The 20,122-nt window shown below is 57.0% G+C and overlaps 2 protein-coding genes across 7 annotated transcripts in view; one reads left to right on the top strand and one right to left on the bottom strand.

The window, feature by feature from the left end:
- Positions 1-5,998, bottom strand: part of MGRN1 (mahogunin ring finger 1) — a 39,446-nt gene extending 33,448 nt beyond the window's left edge. For 2 of the 6 annotated variants that reach the window (XM_057487717.1, XM_057487720.1), the window contains exon 1: positions 5,727-5,994. In XM_057487717.1, the coding sequence (XP_057343700.1) occupies positions 5,727-5,814 (88 nt within the window). In that variant the 5' untranslated portion in view covers positions 5,815-5,994. Of the gene's footprint in view, positions 1-5,726 lie in introns of all 6 variants that reach the window. The other 4 variants (XM_057487721.1, XM_057487718.1, XM_057487716.1 and 1 more) reach the window with 4 other exon arrangements.
- Positions 5,999-11,085: 5,087 nt separating this feature from the next.
- On the top strand, positions 11,086-15,923 carry UBALD1 (UBA like domain containing 1). The gene is made up of 3 exons (XM_036920497.2): positions 11,086-11,297; positions 14,480-14,542; positions 14,875-15,923. The coding sequence occupies exons 1-3, from the start codon at positions 11,178-11,180 to the stop codon at positions 15,226-15,228; spliced, it is 537 nt and encodes a 178-aa protein (XP_036776392.1). The 5' UTR covers positions 11,086-11,177; the 3' UTR covers positions 15,229-15,923.
- Positions 15,924-20,122: the final 4,199 nt, after the last annotated feature.

The following is a 20,122-nucleotide window of genomic DNA, read 5'->3' as shown; positions in this document are numbered from 1 at the left end:
CACAAACCAACCGACGTCCCATTAGGCAGTAGGGGACCCCTCTCCCATGCCGTTCCACACAGTCAGCTTTTCTGAAAACGGCACAGAAGGGCAGGCCTCATTCCTCGCCCGATCCCATCCTGGAGGGAGGCCCACCCCCACCCAGGGCACACGCAGGGGCTGAGCCTGGTTCCCCCACCTCTGAGGGGCAGGGAGTGCAGGGGCAGTTGGCAGAAAGGAACTCCCTGATTACTCACAGAGCCCAGAATCAGACGCTGCAGGGGTATCTATGTGACACCACCCACCCTACACTTCATGGGACAGCACAGGAATGTGGGGCTGCATGGCTGCGCACAGCCACACAGAACCCCACGTGTGAAACGTATACAGGCAACGTCTGGCCTGGGAGGCACTGGGGTTGTGAAGTGCGGCTGGTAGCAGTGGTCACCGCCCACCAGGGTCATCCAGGAAGTGCAGGACATTCTCCAGGAAACTTGGGGGCCCAGTGAAAAATAAAAGCTCAGCTGGGATAAGGCCAGGGCTTCGTCCACCCTGCTGGCTCCCGTGGACTCGCAGAGTCAGAGCTGGACGAGGGCTGGGGAACCAGAGGTCAGCCCCAGTGAGTCAGGAAGCTGGGGCCCAAGAAACAAGCAACTGGCTCAAGGCCCCAGAGCCTGGGCCCAAATGGGCCTCAGGACTCAGAATCCAGGGCCCTGGCACCCCGCAGCGGGGCAGGGAGCAAGCCCACAGTGCCACAATGACCTCCATCCTGGAGGATTTTTTTTTGTGGAAGGCTATGTTGTACACACAGTAAAGGTGCACGGACCCCGTGAGGAAGAAAACAGCAGCGCACACACCCCTTCTATATCAGGCAGTCAGGCCTTAGCCACATTATGCAGGGCAGCTGCAAGCTCCCTGGCTCAGGGTCAAAGGCCCACTGCCACCAGGCCAGACCAGCACATACTCGGGCCTTCTTCAGATAGAATGCACAAGTGTGGGCCTGTGGAGACTGCAGTGTTAAGAGGCTCAGAGAGGTTCTGTCATGTTTCACTACGACACGTGACACATATGGCCAGCTGATGTGAAAGTTCAACAAAGCCTGGGAAGGGCGAGGCTGGCAGCAGCTGACTCCCAACAACCCCCAGAGAAAGCATGAAAGGTTCTCCAAGTCAGTGCACCCAGACACACGCATGGAACAGAGTGACCGATGCAGGGGCCCCAGAGACCTCAGGTGCCAAATGAGTCAGAGGCAGGGAGGCGGAGTGTGAAGGCCAGTAGCATTGCCCAGCCAGCTGTCCACACAAACACAACACCAGAAGCCTCCTCCCGCATGCCTCGGCCCGGCACCCAGCAGCAGACCCAGCAGTCCTCAGACCCCCAGCCTGACACCCTGAGGGATGAGATGGGGCCCGGTGACGTGAGCAGCCTGCACACTAGGAGTTCACTTCGGCAAGGCCTGCGGCACAAGCATTGACAAAACGCTTACTGTGAGCCACACTCAGGTGCTGGGCAACAAAGGGCTCACTGTGATTTCTAGTTCTTCCACCAGTGAGGACAAAAGGCTGGTGTCAAGGACATGGCAAAGTTCCAGTAAGATAAAGGAGGTGAAAACCCTCTGGAAGTACACATACCTGATCAAGGAAAGGTTTAGGTTGGGACACGCCTCCCACTCAGGGCTGGTGGGTCACGTGTCTGATTGCTCCTCCTCCTGACCCGTCTCTGGGGTGACCTGGTCCAGTGTGACCTCCTTCAAACACCGGGGCAGGGCAGGGCCCCGAGACACCCAATGAACATTAGTAACAGCAGCGGGGAGAGCCGCGGCAGGCCAGGCACTCCATGTGAGCACTGACCGCGTCCCGGGCTTTCCTCCTCAGGCTGGACACGGCCTCCTTTCAGAGGTGGACTGTGATATCCTAACACCTGCCTTGACCCTTGGCCAAGGTCCTACTTCAGCCAAGAGTGATGGGACAAGAACCGCAGGACAAAGGAATGCTGAAACAAACCCTCATGTTTGTGGTCAACTGATTTTTAACAAAGGGGCAAAGGCAATTTGATGGGAAAAGAAGTCTTTTCAACAAATTATGCTGAAATAATGGAATATCCTCATGCAGAAAAAGGACCTTAGTTCTTCACCTCAAGGCACCCATGCAAACAATTAACTAAAAATGGATCACAGACCCAAATGTATGATCTAAAACTATAAAACTGCTAGAAGAAAACGTAGTAGAAAATATTCTTTGTAACCTTGGGCAAGACAAAGATCTCCTAACTATAACTCTAAAATCACTACCCATTAAATAAACTGACAAAGTGACCTCCACCAAACTTTAAAACTTTTATCTTTCAAAAAACACCTTTAAGAGAATGAAAAGACAAGCCATAGGCTAGCAAAAAATATTTGCAAAGCACAGAGCTGATAAAAGAATTGGATCATTCTATCTAGAACACATAAAGAATTCTTACAACTGAATAAGAGAATCCAATTTTTAAAGACTGAACAAAACACTAACACATTTCTCTCTCTGACACAAAAGATTGCAAATGGCTAATAAGTGCAATTATTGTAATAAGCTAATAAGCACAAAAGATGCTCAACATCAGTCATCAAGGAAATGCAAATCAAAACCACAAAGAGACATCACTTCACATCTACTAGGATGGTTATAATTAAAAAGGTAGACAATAAATGAGCATTGCAAAGATATAGAGAAATTGGAACCCTCATGCGGCAGGTGAGAATAAACGTCAAAACCGAGCAGCCACGAAGGAAAATAGTCTGGCAGTTCCTCAAAAAGTTACATATGTAAGTTAGTGTAGGACCCACCAATTCCACTCCTAGATACATGCCAAAGAAAACTGAACAGGGCCACAAGTTCATGAATGTTCATAGCCGCACTATTCATAATAGCCAAAAAGTGGTAACAACTTAAACGTTCATTAACTGGTGAGCAGATAAACAAAATGTACTATACTCACACAATAAAGCGCAGACACACGCTACAACGTGGATGAACTTCAAAAACATGATGCTAAGTGAAAGAAGCCAGGCACAAAAAAAGATTACATGTTGCATGATTCCATTTATATGAAAATGTTCAGAAAGGGCAAACTTTAAAGACAAGCAGCAGATGGGGGACAGGGCAGGATCGTGGGGCTGGGGGCAGAGACTGACTGCAAGCAGGCATGAGGAAACTTTGGGGGCATCATGGAAATGTGTAAAACTGTGGAGATGGCTGCACAATTCTGTAAATTTACAAAGAAAATAACCTAATCGTTATGTTTATAAGGGATGAGATGTATGGCACATAAATTATACTGTTCATGTATAAATGTATAATGTGTAAAAGCTGTTAAATGTAAAATAAATGAATATACAATGAAAACAAAGCAAATGTTACTAAATTCAAGGCAGGTACCGTTGCAGCACGAGCTGAAAGTTTCATATGCCAAAGAAAATTGGACAGCTCTTCAAAGTTCTCACCACCAAAAAAGAAAAAGGTAACTGAGGTGATGGAGGTATTAACTAACTTTATTATGGTGATCATTTCCCAATAAACACTTATCAAATCATTTTGCTGTACACCTTAAACTTAAATAATGCCCTATATCAATTATATATGTCTCAGCAAAGCTGGGGAAAAAAATTGCGCAGTGTTACAGAGATGTTAAAAAAAAATTAGCACCCAATGATTCTTGATATAATAAAATGGACAGAGAGCTGAAAAGATAACTATTTCCTCATAAACTGATGGAATGGTTCACTGGAGATCCCCCAAAATCGTCTCAAACCCCACTGGGGGCCACTGTGACCCTTGGGGAAACATACTTTAGTTCTGCTAAGGTCCCTTCTGCCCCCACCTGACCCTCCCTGGGCAAGGCGGAATGACAAGGCGGCAAAGAGGCCGGCCTTCGCAGTGGGCAGGCCCAGGACAGCGCAGCTGTAGCTAGCAGCAATTCACCTGGGTGCCGGCCCAATCGGTCGGACTGGGGTGCTCCCTGATGGGTTCTGAAACCAGGTCCAGGCTTGGTGGTGAGAAGTGCCCTGACTGACCAGCAAGGTCTGCCATCCCGAACCCGAAAGCCGTCGCTACGAATGCCTTATATTTGTGGTTTTATCCCAGGTGAAGGCACAGCAAGTTTGCTCCGCTCCCAGGTACAGGAAGTGCCACATTAAACTTTGCGATGCCTCTGCCATGCTGCTGCTGACTGCTATCAAGGTCTGAGCTGGTCACCTAGTTTCCTTTGTAAGCCATTACAGCAGCTGGCATTTTGCAAGGACTTCCTAGGTGCCAGGCACTGTTCTGAGCCCTGCCCTCTACAGATGAGCAAACTATGACCCAGGCAGCTAAGCAACTTGCCTAAGGTCACTCAGCCAAAGGCAGGCGGGAAGAACATCAGCGACGGAAGAGGAGGATTTCAAACAACCGCTCCATCAGGTCTGGAGATGTCAGCCCACAGAGCCTCCAAGGGATCCCCGCACCGGCAGGGCTGCCTGCACTTGTGCCTGGGACAGAGGCAGGCACAGAGAGCTCCCCAGCTAGTAAGCAACACTGCCTTCTAACCAGGTCTGCAACCCCTTCCTACTGCCCCCAGACCGCGCTAGTCTCAACCTCTTCGTTTTTCCCAGAGACTCCCCTTCTTTAACCTTCCCAAATCAGGGCAGGGCAGTTCTCTGACTTGAGTGGACGTGAGAGTCAACTGGAGTTCACCTATGCTCCAGTAGGTCTGAGGGAGGACCTGGGAAATGCGTGTTTCTAACAAGCTTCCCCACCCGCTGGTGGCAGCGGGTGGTCCTGGGCCTCACCCACTCAGAAACCTGATCTGGCGCACGCCCCCACCAGCTACGGAGGCCTGGAAGACCACGACAGGGCACCAGATGCCTCAGCAGCCAGGATCACGGGGACCGGTCTGGAAGTCCCCGTGAAGACCGAATTCCCTGTCCTCTTTCCTCTCTCCTTCCCACTGCAGTTGACCAGGTGAGGCGACGGGCAGTGAGGCACCGGAGCTAAACTTCCCGACGAGGCCGCACTCATCAGCAGCTCAGGCGGCAGAACAGAAGGGGAAAGCCCGTCTGGTCCTGGTCCCGGATGCGCTTCCATCCAGCTCCAAGACCTTGGGAAAGGCACTTCCTCCCCGGTGGCTCAGGCCTCTCGGCCCCAAAAATGGAGACTGGAGAACCCAGTAGGTCTCCTCCAACCATTCTCCTGCTCTCCAGCAGATTCCCCATCGCTTACGATCATCTCCTCGGACCCAGCCCCGCTTCCCTCCACCCACCCACCCTGCACGCGCTCCAGGAGGTCACAGGAAAGCTGAGCCTCTGTCCAGATGGGATGCAGAGTGTCCAGAACCACTGGCTGGGTCTTCACACCACGCCACCAAAGAAAAACAAAAGTGGCAATGGGGTGATGTCAATCCTTACGACAATGACCACTTTGTAAGCACAGGAGGAGCGCTGGGCCCCGTGCTAACCCGGCGCCTGCGTCGGGCCCCAGAACCTCACCCGAGCCTGGGAGTTTCCTACTATGAGTTGTCCCCGTGTGCAGACGAAGGAGCTGAGGCGCGCAGGAGCGAAGTGACTGACCCAAGGTCACCCGGCCGGGCCAGGGCAGCCAGCCCAGCGCCCCAGCCGCGCCCTGGGGTCCGGGTGGAGTGCGCGCGGAGCTCCGGGCCGAGCAGAGCCCCTACTCTCCCGGAGGGTCCCCGCGGGCGCGCCTGTGGCCGGGGCAGGGCAGGGGCCGGCCGCTCACCGGACTTCGGAGGGTAGCGATAGGCCGAGTTCGCTTGGATGTCGATGTCCTCCACGCCCGCGATGCGGCGGCTCAGGATGGAGCCCATGGTGCGCGGCGGGCCGGGCCGAGTCTGGACGCGGGCGGCGGCGTCGTCCTCACGCGAACATGGCCCGAACCAGACCACACGGACGCTCGCCCACAACCGCGGGCGCCTCGGCCTCCGAGCTCCCACCCCCGGCTCGGCCCGGGGCCCGACGCCACGGCGGCCCTCCGCCCCCCGGCCTGGGGGCATTCGGGAAATGAAGTCCCCGCGCCTCCGAGGGCGCCGGGCTGCGGCGCGAGAAGCCCGCCTAGAACTACATTTCCTAGGATGCTCTTCGCCCGGACCTGGTGGACAGGCTGGCTGACTAGCGCCCCGGGACAAACCAAATGGACCTGAAAGTGGGGAGGAGCCGCCAACCACGTCGCAAACTGTCCCGCCCCTCTGCCTTCCGAGCACTAACGTCCTCTTTAGCCTCCTAATAATTTGTTTACAGATAGACCCTTCGAGGGACCCGAGGCCTTCCATTCATATCGTCTCTGAAATACCTCCCTGAGCCACCATGGTTCTTCCCACTGCCCAGGGCTTATCTCCGGCCACGGCCAGAAGAGGGCACACCTTTACCTGCCAACTCGGAACAGCGGGGTGGAGCCCAAGTTCAACGGGAGCGCTCCTGGTCGAAGGGAAGCTCTGGCTTCGGTGTTTCCCGGTTCAGAGCACCTCTCCATCACCAGAACCTGAACAATTACGTTGAAGACATAATGAAGGCGGTCGCTCCAGGCCTGGGCCGCGCAGCCTCACAGGTTGCAATGTACTTTCCTAGCTTTTGACTCACACAGAACTCTGTAAACAGGCCAATTGGAGATCTTTTATTTACTTTTCAGTTGAGACACTGCAGTTCCTAGAAGAAGGTGGCTTCCCAAGTCAAGCCTGCTGTATTGAGAAAGCAGTTAGGGAGGGCAGCCACTGGCTTAGAGTCTTAAATGATAAACGCACCACAGCGCACATTAAAATGAGCCCTATATCTTTCCAGAGGGCCAGAATCCAGAATACAACCTTACGTTGTCAGGGCACTGGGAAGCCAAAACTAATAAAGGAGATGAAAAATTTGCATGATTCCAAGGGAAAGTCATGGTTTTGAGGGAACCTGCTTAAATCTCTGTCCCACAACCAAGATGCCCATTTATTACTGAGCGTCTTTTACATGCCAGGCATTATGTTGAGGACTTTGCACATATTCTCTACTTAACTATGTGATTTAGCTTTCATTTTCATTCACTATTTGTATAAGAGGAAAGTTAGGCTGGGAGACATGAAGGAACCCACTCAGGTTGCCTAGTAGATGAGTAGTAATAAAGCTGGAATTTGAACCAGGCCACTCCTTGACTGCTACACTCCCCTGCCACCCCAGAGGCAGAACATTCCAATGTGCCAGGTTTCATGTCTTGCCCTCAGATAGTCCTAAAGACACCCCCATGCCACGTGATGTTTATTTCCTTATTTTAAATTTCTGTTAAGTCACATTATATTTGTACATATACCAACACTGCATTCAATTTATTAGCCTCCCCATCTGGGGGAAGAAGGAGTACTGAGGACCCTGATGTGCCCACCACAAAAACAACCTTAAATGGATGTCCTTCTTATGGATACAGGCTGGATGTTGGATTAATGAAACATTCTTCTTAACAGAGCTTTGGATTTGAGGTGTATTTTTCTGTGCATGCCCTGCTGAGAGACAGGCCCTTTCTGATTTCATATTAGCTCTACTATCAACATCTTGGTTGACTCATTTATTCAACAAATACTTATCATGCAGCTACTATAGATGGGCAATGAGCCAGGCAATAGGAATCAAGTGATAGAACGCCAGACATGGAGCAGACAGGCTAGTGAAGACGCTATAAAGGTTAACAAGTATATAAATACTAAGTGTGGTGGGTGTTGTGAGGGAATGGATTGAGGTATAATGAAATCATAGGAGAGATCTACTATTGATAGGGGAGTCTGGAAAGGCTTCTCCAAGGAAGTGATATTTAAGCCAGGACTTGAAATGCAAGTTTGCCAACCAGCCAAACTCTTGGGGGATAAGCCAGTCCAGGTTCTAGGCAAGGGAAATAGCATGTGCAAAGGCCCTGAGGCAGAAAAGAGCCGAGAATGATCCAGGAGTTCAAAGGCCAGTGTGGAGTACAAATAAGGGGGTGTGCATAGGAACAGACGTCAGGAGTAAGGCAGTGGCCAGATCTCAAGGCCCCTCAGTCAGCCAGCATTGAGGCCTATGAAATATAAAGGCCCTAAGCACAGTTCATGGTCTCCTGGTATGAGTCCCTCAAGTCTAGATTTCTTGAACCTGATGAGGGGGCAGGATCCTCACCTATTCATTCTTGTATTCCCAAAGCTGGGCACCCAGTAGATGTCTGGTAAACACATACATCTGTGGAATATTTGAAAACAACTCTCCATCAACTCCCTATGCCAACTTTGGCAACCTCCCTGGACCTCAATAAGATGCCAACACTGTTGGAAATGCCTTTTACCTTTCCTCCCCCATCTACTGGCCCAGCTGTCAGGCCCCATGCAAGCCTGCTAAGAAATCCAAAGTCCACTCTCTAGCCAGGCTGATCCTGGCTGGAAACAAGGTTGTTTTTTCCTTCTCTGTTGCCCCTGGGAAAACAAGCCAACTAGGGCCATGGGGGCCAGAGGGGTGACCTTTGCTCCTGCCAGCCCCATCTACCCCAACCTGGCCAGCAGACTGGCCTGAAAGAGATCCTTCTGGGCAGGGCAAGCCTGGAAGGCACCTGCGTGGTGCCTGGATGAGGGTGGAGGTGCCTTCCTGAACAAGAAAAGCGCCCAGTGGAAACCGCCAGGACAGCACCCACCCTCCCTCACCAGAAACACACCTTCCTGGCCTACTGGGTGTCTGTTCTCCACTGGCTCTGAACACTGGCAAAAGTGTCAGATCTGTATTCCAGCCTATTTCTTTTTCTGTACAACTTGTGCACCCTAGAGTGGACCAGGTGGAAGCAAAGAGGTGAGTGCTAGAAGGGGTGCACTGAGTGCCAGGCCCATCCTGAGCACCTCTCCAGCATGAATCCCCCACAGCAGTCCTGGGAGAGCTCCCTGCTCTTCCCTTGGGTTCACAAATGAGGAAACAGGCTGAGTAGGAGTATGTTGCCTGATACGAGAGTCATTAAGTAGCTGAGTCAAAACTGGTACCCAGGTCTGTCTGGCTCCAGGACCTGCTCACCTTCCATCCTGCTGTTGCTGTCCCAGTGATAGCCATAACCTCATTCAGAACTGCCTACCCTGTGCCGAGCCATTTGCCAAAGTTAATCCACACTTATGATGCTTGGTGAAGGTGAGGGGCCATTTTTAGCAACAGCAGACATCTCCTGGCCCCATCAGGGTCAGCAAAAGATTATGGAGCCTGAGAGATCCCCAAGCAGCAGAAGAGAGGCCAAAACCTTATTTCCCAAGTGGACAGGTGACTCCCGCCAGAGCTGAGGCGCCCACGCCTGGAAAGGGACACTGGGCGTCCTCTCCTTGCCAATAGGCTAAGCTCCCAGCCTTTACCCTCAGGAGTTGGCTTAGCAGTCCCACTGCATCACGGCCTCTTCCCTCCCACCCTGCCCTCACAATCTGGGACCTTCAGTCCCTCACTGCCAGTCCCCCAGTCCCGTTATCCTCCCACTAGTGACCCCTAGCCAGAACCCCTAAAGGGTTGAGAGCCCCAGGAAAGGCTCTCTGGAGAGCACTACAATCCCCCACTACCCTGCTCCTCCCCCGAGTGAGGCAAGGTCCCTCCTTTCAGTCAAATTCTGGGCAGGGCTCTGGACAGGGGCGGACTACCCTGGAACCAGAACACCGTCCGACCCAGCCTGGAATCCTCTGCCACCATCTGGTCCCCACAATGCCGCAGCTACTGTGATCCTTATGAGGACACCAGATCTATCAAATCCTCTCAGTGGCCTTAACCCACCACACTCTGGGCTTGTGCCTGCTTCCTGACGGAGCTTTCCACAGTTTAGAATCAACATCGGTCTGAGAATTCTGACACAAGTCCCCAACCCACACCCCCCAAGAGCCGGCGCGTTTGGGGGCTGCTCTCCTCTGTACCCACTAGGTCACAGCCGGACACACAGGAAGGGCCCAGTGTATTATTGTTCAACGAATGAAGCCGGGGCCCAGGAAGCGCGAGGAACCTGGCCAAAGTCATTCACACCGGGAGTGACCAAGCCACACCTCGGGCCGTGGTCTCCCCACCGTCCCCACCCGAGATACCGGCCGCAATCCTCGCAAGCCCGTTCCCCAACGTTAGCCGGAAGCGGCGCGCGCCGGGCTGTAAACACTGTCCGCAACGCCCCACCCCCGCCCCCTCCAGCCCCGCCCCCGGCCTCCACGTGACACAGCCCGCCCCCGCCGCCGCCTCATTGGGCAGCCGGCTTTGTTTACCTTATATGGCCAGGTCCTAACACCCCGCGTCCTCCCATTGGTCGAGACGCGGCCTCACTCACTGACGTCACCCGGGAGGGAACGATGCAAATAAACCGGGGCATTCTGGGAATAGGAGTTCGAGGCCGCCCCGGAACTGGCTCCGCGCGGTCCTAGCAACTGTGTTCTGAGGCCCGAGATTTCTGGCAGAGCACGAGATTTTCCGTGGGAAAATGGGAGCACCTCAGGGAGGGGATCCCGAGGCACCAGAGCTGCTGGCCTGGCCTGCTATCCCAGGCCCCTAGACGGTCCTGGAGCCTATTGTGTGCCCGGCCAGAGCGCAAGGTCGGGGAGGCAGTCACGTCAAGAGTGGGCGATGTGAGCTTGTGCTTGGGGTGTTGAAGAGACCGGAACGCTTCCTGGAGGCGGTGACTTTGAGCTGAGCCCTAAAGGGCATATTCATTCATTCATTCATTCATTCACTGAAGGAGTATTTCTTGGCGCCTACTGTGTGTCAAGCCTTCGAGACCTTGCGTCCTGGTGCTGCCCATTTATGCCAAATTACTAGGTCCCCTTCTCCAAGGGGGTGCCCGCTCAACACCGAGGGATGCGAACTACACCAGGGTTCGGGGATCTTGGTTAAAGACCCCCATGGCCGGCGTCTGCGCCCGTGCAGTCTGCAGCCCCCTCCGTGCCAGGGCAGGGCGCAGTAGCCCCAGAGCGCCGAGCGCAGCTGGTCCCGGGCCCGGCGCGCGCCCGACCCCGCTCGCACGCAGCAGGCCCGGCCCTCGGACGCGCGCCCCAGCCCGGCCGGCAGCCCCCAGCCGGCGGGCGGAAGCGGCGGGACTACATCTCCCAGCATGCCCCCGCGCCCAGCCAGGCGAGGCTCGGTGAGTCAGAGCCGCACAGTAAATATTTGTATTAGCCGGAGCCGGCTCGCTAATGGTGGACGCGTGAGGCGAAGGAGCGCGGCGGCGGCCGGGGCGGCGGGTGGCGCCATGTCCGTGAACATGGACGAGCTCAAACACCAGGTCATGATCAACCAGTTCGTTCTGACGGCGGGCTGCGCGGCCGACCAGGCGAAGCAGCTGCTGCAGGCGGCCCACTGGCAGTTCGAGGTGCGCGGCCGGGCCGGGCTGGGTCCGGGATGTCCATTTCGCGCAGCGGGGCGTGCAGCGGGGCGGGCGCGGGCCGGTGTGGACACGTGCCGGCGCGCGCTCCTCAGGGACCGGCCGGCATCGCACTCTGCCCGGTGTCCCGGCGATCGCGCGCCCTGGAGTCCGGGCCCCGGCGCGCACCCGCGGCGTGCGGGTCGGGCCCGGCGGCACGGCAGCGTCTACGCGGTTCCCGGAAACGCTGCCCGCCCCCACCGGGGCCCCGAATCCCCGCCTCCCGGGCGGTCGGGATTGGGGGAGCTCCCCCTCTTTTGTTCGGGTAACGGCCAGGGTGGGGCGGCGCCGCGAATCGGACGAACCGTGGGGCTGGCGGGCCACCGGAAGGAGGACGTCCCAGGCCTGGGCCGCGCCGCCCCCACTGCGGGAGCCGCTGGGTGTGGGACTAGGGCAGAGGAGCCGCCCCGCGGGCGGGGGTCTGAGGGTGTGCATGCCCGGTGGGCAGTTCGGCGGCGCGTGTCCGCGTCCATGTGCATTTGTATTTACGCACGCACCACGCTACGTGTGGGCATGTTGGCGTGTGTGTAAACACGCAGGCCAGCGAGCGCGGGGTGCTTGCTCCGTGTACACACGTCACCGCTCTGCAGATAGTGCCCACGCGTGTACACACATGAGTGTAGGGTGCTGTGGGGGGTGCCTCGCCCTACAGATACCGTTGTGCGTTTGTGTACCCCGCTCGAGAGTCGTGTGGGAGTGTCCACTTCAGTGTTGGCAGAGGGATCTACCTGTACGGTGTGCGGCAGCGTGTACACGGTTCAGTAGCTTTCAGCCAGCCGGTCAGGTGGTGGGACCGCCCCGATCTCCCCTCACCCCCAGGCTTCTCTGACCCCTGGAGCACTAGGGCCCACGGCTTGTGCTGCCAAGAGGCCACCTGACCTTCCTTAGCTCAACTGCCCAGAGATAACCCATGTGGTATCCAGGGATGCGGCCCCCCTAGCCCCTTACAGGTTTGAGGTCACAGACCCAACCAGTCTGTAGTGTGGGGGCCCAGCCAAGACTCAGGAGCCGTGGTTTCCTGATGGGGAGCCATCCTGGGGAAGGCGTTTGGACCTCCAGGAGCCACAGGGAGCCAGGGGACTGGGCTCCACTTCCTGGGGTGGGATGGAGATTGGAATTCCCACCTGGAGGTTTGGACAGCTTTGGGGGGGAGGGGACAGTAGCCTATCTGCTCAGAGGACTTCTTCCTTCCCAGTTTCCTACCAGGGCTCTTGGCGGAGCTGCTGGCCCTGTGTGGTCTTCACACCAGGAGATGAGATTGCTTTGTCCTGGGCACTGGCCTCAGTTTCCCCATCTGTACCTCAAGGGTAGGAGTCTATCCCTTAGGAGTGATTGGTGGCTTCCCTCCCACTGCCCCCACCCCGCAGAGCCCCACCCTGCAGGAAGCTCCCTAATCAGCCCTTTTGTCTCAAGGGCTTGATGTGGCAAAACTTGCAAAACCACATTCGTGGCAGTTTGCTTGAGTCCTACATCTGCATCCATGGCTCCCTCCCTGCCTGGGATTGGGGCAGACAGGTGTCTGGTGGGAGGCACCGCCTGTCAGTCTGTCGGCCCAGCGAGTGCCCAGAGCCTGGCAGCAGCTGGGCAGGCTGGTGTGGCTTGATCACGGAATTGAAAATGTGGCTGTGAGGGTTGAAATGCCTGGGGGAAAACTATCCCAAGAGGAGGCAGGAGCAGCCTGCATCCTGGGGCTCTGGGGGCTCCCCCGGGGCAGGAGCCTTGTGACCAGGGCTCCCCAAGTCTCACTTTTGCTACCTGTAAAATAGGGGATACAGATCCTAAAATAGAGGTTCAGCAGGTGAAAGTGGGTCACGAACCCCAAACCTTAGGCCCCTGTGTGAACGAGCGTCCTTCAAGGCTAATCCTCGCACTCTGTTTCCTCCCCCACCGGCTGGCCGCACAGACAGGCTGAGGCCTGACCCAGCCAAAGCTTTGTTTTTTGGGTCATATTCTCTGTGATTGAGGTGTTAATGGGGACACCAGGCTGCAGGGGAGGGGGATGTGCGTGTGTAGTTAAGGGGTGGGGCTTGAAGAGGGCAGAAGGTCAGTCTGTCTGTCAGGTGGAAGGGTTCAGGTGTGTCCCCTGGGCTCTTGGGGGCGGTTCTGAGGAGGTAGAGACCAGCACCCCTCCTTGAGCTCCCTCACCCATGGGCACACTGGGGTAGGACATCTCTAGCAGGAAATTCCCGGAGGAATTCATTTGAATTTATTTTAATAAAGTAACAAGACCCAGGCTGGGTTTCTGGGGTATTGGGGCCAGGGGAGGGGCTTGAGCAGTAGGGAGCTGGGAAGGGGTGAGCCTAAGGGGGTGGTGATCAAAGGCAGAGCTCGGGGCAGCTGGGGCTGGGTCAAGGACGTGACGGCCTCCAGGCCCTTTGTACACTTGACAGGCTCCCTCACCCAGCACTGTCCCAGAGCAGCCTGGTCCCTTATTTTCCTTGAAGCTCTCTGCAGGGCCTAAGCCAGGACACACCCAGTGCCAGCGCCTCCTCCCCCCGGGCTCTACCCTAGTCCGCCAGGGCCTCTGGACACCGGTCTGACACAGGCCTGCTCTCAGACCCCTCCGTACCCTGCCGCTCACCCCCCTGGGTGCAGGCTCACCTCTGCCACAGGCTCCACCACCTGGAGAACATGCCAAGGGAGGCTCCGCAAGCTCAAAGCCCAGGCCATTCTGTTTGATTCTGGCTCTCCGGCTGGAGCGTGGACCTTAGGGGGCGGCTGCTGCAAAGGGGGGAAGCTGGAAGCCGCCTGTTTAGTCTCCTTGTGGTGAAACTGGAGAAACTGAGGCCCAGGCCAGCAGGGTCCCTTTGTCAGCCAAAGAGAGGGGCAGATGGGCACAGACCGATGTCTCAGGCCTTTGCCATCCCCTGGCTCACAGGTGAGGAGACTGAGGCTCAGAGAGGATAGGGTGTCAGAGGGGTTGTGACCGTCAGGCTAGAATTTCCTGAACCAAAGGATGAGAAGCCGATGTTCCCAGTCGTGGTGATAACACCAGGTGTGTGCAAGCCGGAGACACCTGCTGGCCAGGTGGCAGGCAGTCACAAGGGTCTTCACTACCTACCAGAACTGCCTGGACGTCCAGCCCTGGGCCACAGGGGTCCTGAGATTAAGCTGGGCCTTTCTTCCCACAGACGGCCCTCAGCGCCTTTTTCCAGGAGACCAACATTCCCTACAGCCACCACCACCACCAGATGGTAAGTGCCCCTGCAGCCCTGCTGGGGGCTCCCGGTCGGATGGGGGATGCTGCCCTGGGGAGGAAGCTGTGGTGGCTCTTGGCCGTGGAGGGGCTGCTGACTCCTGGCATGGGACCCCCCCGGAGACAGCCGGTGGAGGTGGGGGCCAGCCTGTCCAGGGTGCCAGGCCTGGGAGAGCCCCCGGCTGGGACTGTCCTGGGCCACCAGAGTGCATCCAGGGAAGGGGCACCGAGGCTCCGGCCAGGCTGGGCACAGGTCCCCTGGGAGGCAGCGGGGGACCAGGGCCCCTTCCATAAAGGGGTGCTCATCCCTCCCTCTGCTCTTCCCCTCAGATGTGCACTCCTGCCAACACCCCTGCCACACCCCCCAACTTCCCGGACGCCCTCACCATGTTCTCCCGTCTCAAGGCTTCTGAGAGTTTCCACGGTGGTGGCAGTGGCAGCCCCATGGCCACCGCGGCCACATCGCCCCCGCCACACTTCCCCCATGCTGCCACCACCAACTTCGCCGCACCCAGCTGGCCAGTGGCGGCCTCGCCCCCAGGGGGATCACAGCACCACCTGCCACAGCAGCCGCCCCCGTGGACTCCGGCACCCCCTTCCCCTGTGTCAGACTGGCCGCCCCTGGCCCCCCAGCAGGCCACTTCAGAAGCGAGGGCCCACCCCGCCATGGAGGCCGAGAGATAAGGGAGGCCCCTCCCCCCTCCCCGAGGCCAGGACCCCGTGGGGCGGGGGAGAGGACGTCTCCATGGGCCCCCCTCACCCTCCTCTGTCTGCACCCCCGTTCCCTGGAGCCCTGGAGGGGAGACTGGACCCTCGCATCAGCACATGGGCTGCCCCCGCACGTTCGCGGAAGCATGGATTTGGTTCAGAGTCAGCTGGGTGCTGGGGAGCAGAACTTCAGAGACCGAGCTGCCCTCCCCAGAAGACTCCTCCCAGGGGGCCGTGGAGGGCGGCCACGGCGGCGGAGAGGCTGCCCCACGCAGCGCCTCGGGGCACGCGGGCATGGATCCCCACGCTCGGGAATGCAGAGCCTTCTCCGCATGCGTGTGTGTAGCGGTGTCTGTGTATTTATATGTACGTTGCTCTTCAAGAAGCAACCTAGTTGATGGGGCAGCTGGACTTTGCATGTGAGAGTGAGCCCCAAGCCCCTCGCCCACTGCCCCCCGCCCAGGGCCCTGCCCCTCTTCCCCACCCCCTCATCAGCTCGCATTGCTCTTCCCTGCAGAGAAAAGGATTGTGGGAAACTCCAGGACTCTTCCCACCCCGCCCCAGCGCCTGCCTGCTGGGGCCGCCTGCATGCCTCCCCCAGAGCCCAGGGGTACCTCATACCCATTTCATTTCCCCCTTTTAACAACAGAGAAGAAAGTTCCAAACCACCACCAGGCTCTGTGGTCTTGCCTTGCATCCTGAGCTTTGCTGCCATCTGGCCCCTTGTAGAGGGCGAGGATGTATGGGGCCCAGGACGGAGAGCTACCCCTAGTCCCTCCTGGCTCCACACTGCTCCTGTCTGTCCCTGTCTCTTCGACAACAATATGCCCTGGAATCTGCCCCCCCGAGGCTTTTCCCGTGAAATTAGTTTCTGGCTTGGGGTTCTAAAATCCCAGCGTCTGTCTGCCCACCCTTCCCCCTACCCGGCTGGATGGATGCCGACCTCCGGGGCCAACAACTGCCTTCTGATCTGTCCGGGCTTCACAAGAGGATCTTCCTGTCTCAGTCCCATGGCCTGGACCCTCATGAATCTCCAGCACACACCAAGTGGGGCAGGGCCTCCCCTGGAGAGAAACGGGCCCAGCGCTGTGGTCAGACAAGCTTGGTGCAGAGCCAGGGGGCAGCTAGTGACAGAAGGGATGAGGCCAGGGCAGAGTCCAATCTCCGCTCAAGCCTCTGGTCGCCAAGGAGACTGGCAGCCCAGGGGCAAGAGAGTGGATCGTGGGCTGCTGCGGGGCATGGGCAGGCGCCCGCTCTAGGCACAGTGGAGTCCGGGGGTGCTCCACTGTGCCCATGCGGGGGAGAGGGTTCCTGGGCATGTTGGGGAGAAGGCAGCCTTGGCCCCGCACCCCTCACCAGGGGCTGGGACTTGGGGAAGGCAGACGGCGATGCCTCTGCGGCAGCCTCATACTCAGCTTGCGGCTCCTCGCAGCGGACTAGGAGAGCCCGGTGCTCAGCGCCGGGGTGACTCCTCCACCCTCTGAATGGTGCCTGGGTGGGAGAGTCTCTTCTGTTCCGCAAGGTCTGCTTGGCTGATGCAGACGGTCCTGCCCCTGCTCCCAGGGATGGCTCTGCTTCTGGCAAGGGTGCTCGCTGAGCCGCACTCCCTATCTTCACTCCCACCCTGCTGGAACCTGGACGCGCTCATTGGCAAAGTCCACCCGGGGCAACCATTTCCTCTCTGACTGTCACCGAGGACTGGTCATGGGGCGCCTGCTCAAGGGGCTGTTCATGTCTTGGAAATTTGTCCCCACCTTGAAACCAACCCTCACCAATGACCTCCTTGGAGCCCAGGGGGCCGGCGGGATGAGGGTGGGGACACCCTGGGCCCGCCGAATCTTTCCTGCAGTCTCTCCACTCTTGGTCAACAGAAACGTCCCAGGAAACTAGCACACACACCCTTCAAGTAGGAGATGCAGCAGAAAGTGGGTTACCAGCCGTGTGGTGGTGAATGTGCCCGGCCCAGTGAGCAGGGTGTGTGTGTCAGGGACACGAGATGATGCACCGTTAGAAGTGGCAGTGGGCGGCTCGACCCAGGGCAGGCTCGTGTGTGGCCTGTAAATGAACTGCAGCCTTGACGTTCAAAGTGTGGTCTGCCGACCAGCGACACCACCAGGGGCTTGTTAGAGATGCGAGGCCTCAGGCCCAGTTTGAGAAGTGTCCCTACACAACGTCTTTACTAAGTGCTGGTCTGTTGGCGATGAGGCCTGCTTCTGCTGCTGGGAGCCGCTGTGGCTGAGCCTGAGGCGCTCAGGTGGTCACAGGCTGGGGAGGAGTTGGGGTTACTGTAGATCCTGGCTTTCCAACCCAGCCACTTTGGACATTGGGGCTGGATCGCTGCCTGCTGTGGGGGCCGTCCCTGCACTGTGGGCCAGGCCAGCATCCTGGCCCCCACCCCCTAGATGCCAGGAGTATCCCCCAGTTGTGATAGCCAAACATGTTGCAGATAAGGTGAAGTGTCCCGTTCTACACCTGTGGTTCCCATGGCTGCCTGTAGGGCAGAGCCCCTGTGGGGGCTCCATAGAAAAGACAAGCCGGCCACAGGCTCCTCGACCCCGTGGCATCAGAATCTCGGGAGCGGCCCTGACAGTAATTTTAAACATGCCCCAGGATATTGGTGATCAACTTCTGAAAAAATTAAAAGCTACTGAGTTATACACTTTAAAAGAGTGAACTTTATAGACTGTCAATAATATGCCAAAGCTGTTATTAAAACTAAAATAGCTCCCAGGTGATTCCAGGGCAGCCATTCAGCACATGCCCTTCACAGCGACCTTATTCATGCCCTCCAAACGTGTAGAGCATAAGGGTGTCCCCTGGGTGCTTGAGGCGACTGTTCTGGAAGAGGACCCAGGAATCAGATTTTAGTAAGTGCCCCAGACAAGGGTGAACTGGGCAGGGCTGGAGTGGGTCCAAGGGCTCGGGCTTTCCACCAGGGCAGAGGCCCTGCCAGGTGCTGGGAGCCCCAGGTCTGAGCATCTCACAGGCAAGAGAAAGGCAGCAAAAGTGGGCCACGCAGGGGACATGCCCCCAAACGCATGTGCCATGGAGAACATGGAAGCTCAGAAGCAAAAGTGAAGGAGGCAGAAGCCATCCACTACATGTTCAGGCACACACTGCCTATAAAGCAGAGGTGCCGTGTACGAACAACAGACATTTATAGCCACCTTCAGCCGTCCTTCATTTCAGGCACCTCCTGGGGATGCCTTCCTACCTCAAAGTCACCTGTCCGTCTTACCTCAAAGGCCAGCCTCTTCTGGGCCTACCCCCTACCTCTCCACCAGACTTAAGCTCCAAGCGACTTTGTTTCCAGATTCCACTCTGAAAAGCACTATTTGCATCCATGAAGTTGCTTGAAAGATTGTGATTTGGGTTCTGCATGTGTCATTTCTGAAGAGAGGATGTGGCAGGGCAGGGAGCGAAGATCTGGCCTTCCCAGGTGACAACTGGTGGATGCTTTGCTGGTCCGGTTCAAACCTCGGGGCATGGTCGCCTTAGAGGTCTGCCAAGTCGGTCTCTGACATGTGCTGTTCAGCATGCACGGTGTTTTACATCTCTTGTCTGCCAACATTTTCAATCAAGAGAGTTTACGTGAAAAGCCTAACTTCTGGCTTATGTCTGAAATCTGTAATGTCTGGCCAAGGTCCGACAAGGCCACAGCTGGCTGGAGCTGATCACGATGGTGGGGACCCAGGGTGGCTCCCTGGTCAACCCACCTATCCCACTGGCCCCTGTGGATATAAGCATTACTAACACCCATCTGGGAATCGGCTGGAGCCTCTGAAAGGGTCTTGCTTTACACCAGGAGGAGCTGCGGGGGCTGGAGGGAGCACCGGATGGGTGAATGGAGACTCTAATGCCTTCTGTGGGAAGGCAGGGCTCCTCCTTCAAACAGCTTGAGAGAAGAGAAGGGCTTGTTCTGCAAGATTCTCTTGGATGAAGAAGATGCTCAGGGCCACCAAGGGTCCCTGCGATCTTTGCAGGGTTTTCTGAGAACACACGGTGACCAGTCAGACATCCACCTGTTCCAGCAAGGGGGCCCCAGACCAGCGGTGAGGGTGCTGCTGTGGCCCTGAGGCCTCTGCGGGCTCTTCCCAGCAGGGCTCCTGAGCACAGGTGAGTGCTGTGACCCCTGTCATTTTCGTGCCGGCACCAGGGAGTCCCTGGGTCAGCCAAAAGAAAATCTTTTGAGGCAAGGCTGTTTCCAATTCCTGCATTAGGAAAGGTCTCTGGTTGCTTAGCCACGGCTTATGTTTGGGAAATACATGTATTTCAAATGAACTTTACTTTTTTTAGGGGCTGGGGTGCTGGGCCCCCGAGGGGGTGGGTGGCAGGGGAGCACCTCCAGAGTGGCTGAGGACTCTCCAGCGGCGCAGCAGGATGTCGGCAGTTCTCCGCTTTCCGGGACCGTTTCTAGTCTCCTAGGGAATCACAGCGGCCAGTGTCAGCAAGGCCACTTTCCACACGTCCTGGGGGAGCCCTGAACAAGGGGAGAGAAGAGACGCCTGTCTTCGGTGGTTGCGTGTCTGATGGATCGCTGTCTAGAGCCCCAAACTCGGAGAAAGTCGGGGGTCAAGCCAGCCCAGACAGCGGTGACGGGACCAGTGTGTGTTGATTTCAGTGTCCCTATGAGGCCCCTGCACAGAAGGCCCTCACCCCAGCGCCCTGACTTCCAGCTGCTGGTGGCCTGCCTCTGGGCCTCAGCGGGGCCTTTTCCAATGCAGATCATCTTGTTCGGGACACTCGTTTGCTGTTGGATGTTTATACCTTAGGGTTAGTGAGTTCATGGCCTTCAAAAGGGAGGAAATGTTAGGCGACTCTTTCACTCATGTCAGTGGGCTGTGGGGCTGGGCTTGGGCTGCAGGGTGAC

Source organism: Manis pentadactyla, chromosome 10 (genome assembly GCF_030020395.1).
Source record: "Manis pentadactyla isolate mManPen7 chromosome 10, mManPen7.hap1, whole genome shotgun sequence".
Classification (NCBI taxonomy): Eukaryota; Metazoa; Chordata; class Mammalia; order Pholidota; family Manidae; genus Manis; species Manis pentadactyla.
This window is presented reverse-complemented; position numbering and strand designations above follow the sequence as displayed.